This window comes from Physcomitrium patens, chromosome 10 (assembly GCF_059467195.1).
Source record: "Physcomitrium patens ecotype Gransden chromosome 10, ASM5946719v1, whole genome shotgun sequence".
Classification (NCBI taxonomy): Eukaryota; Viridiplantae; Streptophyta; class Bryopsida; order Funariales; family Funariaceae; genus Physcomitrium; species Physcomitrium patens.
The window spans coordinates 5,397,957-5,407,068 of NC_143419.1; the positions used below are offsets into that span (position 1 = coordinate 5,397,957).

At 44.4% G+C, this 9,112-nt stretch overlaps 1 protein-coding gene across 1 annotated transcript; it reads left to right on the forward strand.

Moving 5' to 3' along the window:
* Positions 1-1,100: 1,100 nt before the first annotated feature.
* Positions 1,101-8,731, forward strand: LOC112287232 (uncharacterized). The gene is made up of 19 exons (XM_073536699.1): positions 1,101-1,241; positions 1,374-2,028; positions 2,438-2,557; positions 3,019-3,081; positions 3,228-3,507; positions 3,662-3,797; positions 4,146-4,263; positions 4,488-4,547; positions 4,847-4,899; positions 5,246-5,448; positions 5,754-5,949; positions 6,147-6,207; positions 6,423-6,479; positions 6,645-6,902; positions 7,079-7,143; positions 7,314-7,370; positions 7,593-7,686; positions 8,013-8,153; positions 8,319-8,731. Exons 2-19 carry the CDS (start codon positions 1,414-1,416, stop codon positions 8,403-8,405), a joined length of 2,664 nt encoding a protein of 887 aa, XP_073392800.1. The 5' UTR covers positions 1,101-1,241; positions 1,374-1,413; the 3' UTR covers positions 8,406-8,731.
* The last annotated feature ends 381 nt before the right edge of the window (positions 8,732-9,112 follow it).

Genomic DNA, 9,112 nt, shown 5'->3' on the forward strand with positions numbered 1-9,112 from the left:
ATATATATATATATATATATTTGAATAAAAGCCCACAAAATATGTAACACAAAACACTATACATCAAAAAACCCATGCCATGCAACATGCTAGTGATTGAATCTAACCACGATTTCCTTGCTCATTCCATTGCTTCAACCCAAATCCACCATGCAAAGCTTCAAAGCGTAACGAGAAGCATGTGAATTTCATCCATCGGATGTGTAACCAACTCCACATCCGCATCATTCATCCATATACGAGACTCATCCTGGAACGATGAACGTCGTACATCCATGGAGCTGGTGGGGGTGGGTGTGAGAACATGAGGAATGGGGACAGCACAGCAAGCAACGTCGGCGCGACGCCGAAGCGGCGAGGGGGCTCTCATCATCATCTTCGTCGTCGTCGTCATCGTGCATGGGATCATCGCAACAACGAGGCGAGGGAAGGGACCGAGCGAGGCAGCCGTCGTGCAAGAATCACACGGTGTGGAGTCTCTCGCATATCATGCACACTTCTCATGCTCATGCTCCTTGTGCTGCTACTTCACATCCATATCCTGCGGGGAGGAAAGGAAGGGGGGCTTAACTTGCTGTACTTAGGGATAACACGGAGATTTGACTACGCTGCAACTGAAGCTCACGGGGACGGAGCCAGGGAGCGAGCGAGGCGGAGAGGCTGGCACAGATGTTGAGGTCCTGGAAGCATGGGCGTCGAGGGTGGATTCGGCGTGACGAGCGAGTCTGTGATCGTATTGCTCCGACGTGGGCAGGGTGGCATACGGCGTGGAGGGGACCGGGCCTGCATGTCCGGGCAGGCCGAGGTGAAGGGAGAGAATGGGAGAGAGTGGGAGAGAGAGGCTCTTGAGAAGTGGGTGGGGGCGGCCGTGACGTTGCAAGATGTACGAGGTTGACAGGCACGGCTGACTGGCCACCCAACTACGGTAGGCTACTGGTGCCTGCCCGGGGCCGGGGCTTTAGGGTACGAATTGCAGGTGCCGGGACTTGGTGCGTAACGTGTGAGCGCGAGGTGTCGTGGGTAGATCGCAACGGACGTGCAGGAAGCGAGGCAGCAGCGGCAGGAGCAGGAAGGAAGGAGCAGCTATTGGTTGTTCCACGGTACCCGGCCGGCTTTGGCTATCCCGCTCGAGGGTGTCTCGGTAGTTGTTGTTGACCATGGCTGCTGCGGAGCAGAGCTGTTGCGGAGCTTGCATTGCGAACTGTCGATCGAGTCTGGCCGATCGTGTCTGAGGGAGATGGGTGGGTGTATATCACTGCAGAGTGAACGTCAGAATTTTCTGGGTCGTGTGGTTGCTGTCATGTCCCAGTGGGTTGAGGATGGACGAGGAAATTTGGGAGACGAGCGTTTAAATTTGGTGCTGTGGCTGACAGTGGACTAGGAGTGGACGAGCCGGGTGCGTGTCAGAAGATTATGGGGGCACAAACCAACATTACGCAAGGGTTGGGTGAAGGTGATTACGTCGTGGACGCAGGTCGCGGCCCAAACATACAGGGTGCAATTGCGACAAAAATGGTCGGTTCGACTGACGACGATACTGAGCATTCGCCGAGGGTTTCATCATCGGACGCCGCTGATAGCAGCGATGCAAAGGCTCCCGACGTGAACATTAGTGTGTTGGACCATCAAGACAAGGATGAAGTCATGGTGGATGCCCAGGGGGGAGGGGGAGAGGTATCGCCGAGCGTAGAAGCACATCATGGTGTCTTGAACGGAAATGCCCCCACGGTCATGGTAGCATCGAAATTGGGTGAAGCGCAAGTATTAGACGTTCAGGCTAGGAAAGACTCTGGTGGGCTTAGCGACAGTGTTGTGTCGAACGGTTTGGTTCATGACACAGATCGGTTGGTGAAAAACGGCGGGTCTCGGAAGAGGAAGCCCAAGACTATCCACTACATGAATTCTAGGGTACCTCATTCCGTTCCTACATTGGAGAGCGAAGAGGGCTCCGATGGTCAAGAGAGTCATGAGGAAGGAGACACTGGTCCCGTGCGCCCAAGCCAAGCCCCGCGTGCAGCTGCCACTAAGGTTGGTTCATGAGATGAATTTTCCAAAAATGATTGGGCTGATATTCGGGTTTCAAATGGCCTTAAAAACGCGATTGGGAGTGATTGAGGATGTTTTAATCATGACTGCCTATTTTCGTGTTGGTCCCCATATAGAGAATGCATTTTCCTTCCAGCGCAGCGCATGTGCAGACTTCCAAATTTAGGGCAGCATCGTAATTTGTCTGATGACTAGCGGTTGGCCTGGTTCACTGTAGCATAGACAGTTGAAATTAGTTTTGTGCTGCGAGGAAGTTTCGGCGAGCTCTTTGAGTGCTGCACATAGAGAGCTGTTCGTGATCTTAAAGACCAGATCTTTACTCTACCATTCACCTGCCGTTCCTACGTGTGGATGTGACCTCAGCTAACGTGTCTGTGATGGTGGGAAGCAGCTGAAGTCGATGGTCCCAATTGGAGACAAGTTACTGAAGGCTCCAAGGAACGCGAAGGAGCTCATGGCCACCAGACTCATGGAGGGCCATTTTGTGCGATGCTCATGCCGAGGCATACAAGTATGTGCCTTCGCCGTGTTTTTGTTTTGGATATGAATTTTGGTGAGGAGATTCTTCTAATATTCATCGCTTCGTTTACGTGAAGCCTCGGTCATTGTGAATGAGGCTGATTCGGTTTCCTAGGTATTGAGTGTTCGGTTTACTAGGAAGGACAGAAAAACTAGGTCTTTCTTTAATGCAACTTTTCGGGGTAATGACGGCGTGAGTATTTTATTGTGGAAGTTTTTGTATACAATCTAAATCCTGTCATTGGCTGTAGTTGCCTTGATGCCGCTGTATGATTCCTTCTAAAATAATCTATTTCCTGTTTTGCGAATTGAATTGAATCCTCCATTCAAGAATTTAATCAAGTACGGGCATGCTGCTGTGGGACTGCCACGCCTTTACAGGGGTACTGTGGTGGTACATTAAGGTGTTGTGAGCTTGAATTTTCACGTGATCATGTGTTGTTCTTTGCACAGCTTACGGGAATGTTGAAAGACATGGGTGTGCGGTGCGACTGCCGGAATTGCAAGAGTTCTGTGGTATGTTGATGGCAGAACTTAAATTATATCATTTGATAGTATCCAGCATGATCGTGTCCTTGATGATGCAATGCTAACGAAACGAGTGATGAGGTCTGGATTCCCTGTTGACCATTCGGTGGTTGTTACTGGGTAAAATTTTGCAGATCGTTTCTATTTCAGCATTTGAAGCACATTCAGGAAGTACTTCTCATCATCCAAGCGACAACATTTATCTTGAGAACGGGAAGAATCTTCGGGACATACTTAGCGCCGGTCAAGAAGCTGCAGATTGTGGGGACAACATACTTAGAGCTTTGAAGATGGCTATAGGGGACATTCAGGGCGTTGAAAAGTGGAAGGTTACATGCGCAAAGTGTTGGAATTCAGATGAGGGTGACCTAATCTATTGCAAGGGAGCAAGATGCTCTATAATAGCACATTCCAGTACGTATAATACTTTTGTGAATGTAGTTTTCTTCTGAAAATGTAAAAAAATTAAGTTTTTATCCGGATGAATTGGGCCAATGTAATAGTGATGCATGTATTCTGCTCTTTTTTAAACGAACATGTAGTGTCTTGTTAAATCGTAAACTTGCAGGATGTATTGGAATTTCGAACCCACGGCTTGGGGACTGGTTTTGTGACAAGTGTGAAAAAATGAAGAAACCTCATGCTACAGTGAAAGTAAAGCGGTCCATTTCCAGTGGAACGGAGAAGGATGACGGCAGAGTGAGGTGAGGGTGCCATGAGACACTTGAATGCCAATGGGTTGTGGAGTGCTTGTGTTTAACGATTCAACGTATCGTTGTTCTAGTAGCAGTCTGTGTGATGCAATACAATGTCTTCTGAACACCAAAGTTCATTCCTGCTTCACTCATTTTCTGAAAAGTTAGGTCAACAAATTATTGTAATTTCTGTATCGGGCGGAACAAGGTTTCGGAGTCTGGTCAGATTTCGGTGGAAGTATATTTACTATGTGATCTATGTGTATTATATAGAGTTTCAAAATTGGCTTTTAATGAGGTTTTAGGCATGGATATTACAGGAAGGATTTTTTTCATTTGGCCAATTGATCTTTGCAGGGAGAAGGATGCAACAGAGTCGACCAGATTGAACCGAGATGCGCATTTACATAAGGCTCTTTTCTTGCCTGGTGGATTGGAAGACGGAACAGAACTTGGCTATTACACGAAATCCCAGGTATTTGGTCAGATCTCTCACTTCTCAAGTTCCTGTATTTCTTTGTTACTTACGTTTTAAGATTATTACGTAACCGTGTTTGTAGGAGCAAGTACTGTGCGTATTAGTTGATCCTTCATTTCCATGGAGTTTTAGTGAAGTAACTTTGATAATGTCTTGGATTGTTCATGGTAATGTCACAAAGTGAGTGAGAAATTTCTGATATGAAAAAGTTGTTGTGGCAGCTGAAACTGAAAGGTGTGAAGCGTGGTGAAGGTATAAGCTGCAGTTGCTGTGACAAAGAGGCAAGTTTCACTGTAGTCTGAGTTTTAACTCCCGAGCTTATTGTGATGTTGCTTAAATGATCTATACTGCTTATGTTGGTTCACACTTCGGTTTAGCGGTTTGTGTGCGATTGTAATGAACTTCTTCAAAGTCATGTGAGGAAAGTTTAGGAGACTGCATAAATCCTATGGTATTGTAATGATCTGCAGCGTTCAAGAAGGTAGTTGTGGAGGTTTGATTTCCTGCAAGCATTAGGTATTAGTGTGGACATATTTCGAGGACATGAGAGTTGTCTAATGGCCAATTTGATTTCTCACAGATAAATTGTTACAAGTTTGAACAACATGCTGGCTGCGAGGCTCGCCGAAATCCGTAAGTGTTTTTTCTCCTTCAGTCCACGCATGACGTGGGAGTTATTGGATATGAAATCATGCTTGCAGTTGTGTGAGCTGCAGTTCCAGCGCTGAAAGTCATGTTTCTGTTACACTGGGTCATCATTAACCTTCTGGTGATATAATGGTCATTCTGTTTCATCGGTGAAAGAGGAGTATCGTCATGGTTCAAGTGTAATTGGCTATGTGCTAAACACGCTTCATATTGTTGTTGATCGATGAACTGAAACTTGACCTTAACAAGCAAAATTTGCATACCCATTGATCCAAGTAGTGGAATATCACTTCGCTATCATGTATGCTGAAACTAGTGATGGATGTGTCAGGTACGGAAATATCTTGTTGGTGGCGGATGGTCGTTCTCTGAAAGACGTTTGCAAGGAGCTGGCACATAAGAACAAGCTGGGTGAGAAAGAAAAACGTGTTGCACGTGCCGGAAAGGTCAACTCCTGCTATGAATGTGGCACTAGAGGGGAACTGAAGAACTGCCACGGTTGTGTAGAAACATGGTGTAACAGTTGTACCAAAGGTGGGGTCAAATGATCCAGCGAGAAATCGCTTAATGTATGTCTCTGCGTTTTGATTCTGTCTAAAGGAGTACCTGCACATATTCATAGAAACGAAGCAGGAATTTTTCGGCGATGTTCTTGGTCCGAAATTTCGGTAAAGAGAAACTGCGGTTCTTGTATGGTGTCGACTCTCACGTCTGTTGGAACAAGGCTTTAATTGGAATATTTTCAATTTTTGTGTGTCCCGAGAAATGGTGATGGGTACGTATGGAATGGATTGATCGATTAGCTCAGTGTTGATAATTTGTCTACAATTATATTACAGGATTGGAGACAGATTCCGATGGCAAGTGGTACTGCCGAATGTGCCGACAGGACACTCTCAACGTGGCACAGATTGAACAAAAACGTTCTAATAAGCACATAGAGGGAATGTCTAACATTGCAGAAACCGATGAGCGAGATCGTTGCGTACGCCATTTAGAAGGGCATCGAGAAGTTGGGGGTTGCGCAATCTGCAAGTAAGTAGTGTATATTTGCGTTTCATTTAAGAATTTTTAGTGAGGTTAATATCTTTATAAAGATGTTCACTCAAGTGTTTTGGTCATAAAGATGTCAAATCCGTGATGTTTGGCTTTTTTTCTTTGCGTGAGGTGTGATCATAGAATGGCCTCTTCTTGACTTGCCTTGATAGCTGACTTCATTGCTTCACTTGCAGGAAATGGAATCTGAGCAAGACAGGTTTCGTTGATGGCATGACGATTCTAGTTTGTGATCAGGTGAGGACCCTGAACAAAATTCGCTAGGTAGCATTTATTGTTACATAATGATATTTACCTAGTTGTTGGATCGTGCCTAGAATCCTTGAGGAAAAAGTGTGGAAATTTGTCGCATCCTGTACAGTTCAAGGTTTGCGTGTTAGTTTTATTTGTTGGTAGCGGAGGCTTGGAATGGTGAGTGACATCAATTACTGAACTCGTAATATTACCAACAGTGTGGACGAGAATATCATGTTAGCTGCCTTAAAGATTCAGGCGTGGACGACCTTAATGTGAGTACCGTTTCCTAACATTTGTAGCACTATCTGAGATTCGGATGTGGGTAGTCTCTCTTTTGTGCAGCCTTGGAAGCTTGTTCAAATGCATGATTACCTGAGCAACGGCTAAATTTACTAACCCCAGTTTTCCCACGTCACGATGATAATGTTTGTTACCAGGAGCTGCCAGAGGGAGAATGGTTCTGTCAGAAGGATTGCAAGGTAATAGATGAAATCTTGACACAGTTAGTAGCCAACGGGCCAGAGTTGCTAACAGACAGCATAATAAGTGAATTGCTAGAGAGTCGGCAGCAGCAAACCGGTGCGAAGGATAAAGCTGAGTCCAGTTGCCCGAGTTTTGCATGGCAAATTCTTTGTGGCAAAAGTGGCAACACCGCTAATACTCAGACTCTTGCCGAAGCTATAAATATTTTTACAGTAAGTGTCATTCGTCCTTGTCTTCGTTTTCTTTTTTAAGTCATTTAAATGCCCTTCAAGGTTTTTCTCGAAAAGATACGATGCTTGCTATCTACTGCTTGCTGTGGATAGCGTCTTATCGAGGAGGCAAAATTCAGAGCGAAGGAATAATGGTGTTCAGTATGTTTCGTTTACAGGAGTGCTCGGATCCAATCAGGGATGCGAAAACTGGGAAGAATTTGATTCCTCTCATGGTTCAGAGGTTTGTCCTGTTGCAAAGTTTTTATATTAAGATTATGCGTGATGTGATATTGAGCAGTAATGTTCCAGTGAAAAGCTAGAGTTTTGTGATGTGAACGATTACTTCCTTAAACTTGTGAACTTATACGTGGACGCTCATATATACTAAATGTAGCTTTTTATAATGTACAGTCGAAGGTCAAAAGACCACGATTTTGAAGGTGTTTTTTGCATCGTTCTCAAGCTCAAGTAAGCTCCCCTCTCTAAATTGCCCTGTGGATATTCGTGAAGAAAGTCAGTCTAATCTGTTAAATAGATAATGCTATGGTTTCAATAGTAACAGGATTTTATAAAATAGAATGTTATGTTTTGGATTATATTTCGTAAACTCTGCTTCTGTTGATTCCAAATCAAAAATTGATTATCCTCATGTTCATACGTAACTAAAATTGGGTGTTATACGGATTGCAGCGAGAAGGTGGTTTCAGCAGCTCTGCTGCAAATTTTTGGTGGAGAAATCGCGGAAGTTCCTTTGGTTGCAACTAGCCTTACACACCAGGGCCAGGTAAAGTGTCTCCAATTCAGTTGATGGTTGGAGACTGGTATTTTGGGCATAGGGTTATAGAAGTCAGGTCTACGCTTGTTAAAACATGGAATGTAGAAACGATTTTAATCAAGAAACCATAGTTCTATGGAACTGGAGATAGGAGAGGAGTAGAATGTCTACCTGCACGTCTGCAATGTTGGACGAAAGTTAAAAATTTAAACGTGTAAAGATCGGAACGGACCTTTGAGTTATTTTGTTGAATCACATGCAATGGTGACGATGCATCTGGGTATTTGATCTTGTGACAGTGTTCTGTTTCAATTGTGCTGGGTATTGATTGACAGGGTTTCTGTAAAGCACTTATGACAACAATTGAAAGACTTCTTGGGGTGCTAAGTGTGGAGCGGTTGGTGCTCCCCACGGCCAAGAATACAGAATCTATTTGGATCAACAAGTTTGGCTTCAGTCGGGTTCCAGACGACGAGGTTAGTAATTCCTTTCTTTCAAAATAGTATTACACAGTGGTCCATGGAAGCGGAAACGATTATTTTTATTTTTATTGGAATTTTTTTTTTTGAAAAAGTTAAATAATTTCTTCTGTAATATTTTGTTCTAGTCTTATATAAACTGAGAGGGACTAATTTGTGCAGCTGAAAAAAATTTGTACAACTATACGTTTGATGACATTTACGGGCACGTGTATGCTGGGGAAGGCGATCACTCCAATGACTGTGTAGGGAGCGATGGGCAAGAATGCTCATTGCAGAACAAAGACGGACATTATTCTTGAAGTCTCCCAAGCATCCATTTTCTGTACAGAAAGAGGTTGTATCAAAGACATAAGATTCGTGATGGTTGTGTTTGTGCACACCCTGTAGGGCTCTTTCTTAAGGTGCACTTTCACAGGACTGCAGCCTCCCCCAGTTTTGGGTACATTGATGAGGAGATTTTTCTGGGTCTTTACATGGATAGTTAGAAAATACTTTCACACGGATGGTACTTGCTTCTGGCTCAAATGCAACGCGTGTCTAAATGGTCTGTAAAGAGCTCATTTTTCCTTCAAGTGTGCAAATTGTCTGGACTTGCTGATAGTCCCACGTCCAGTTAGGCTTCTCAACTGAATCCTTCTTCAAGGACTCATTTTCTGTGACGCCAAATACAGATGACTGGATACATTTTGGGACTACGACCAATCAATTTGTTTCTTTCCAGCATTATGTACCTGACGAATGTAGTTTCATGTTCACTTCAGATCCTCTACGTCACTAAACTTTCTGTTCGACTCTATTATAATTTTCTTGGAAAAAGGTGAAGACGGAATGGTGTTCAATGCTAGTGGTCGTTTGCTCGAGCGACCAGAGGGTGTAGGCTCCTGCATGTCTGTTCATGGTGGTGACCTAACATGCTAGTACCATTTATGTGCCCTATGGATTCTTCACTGATG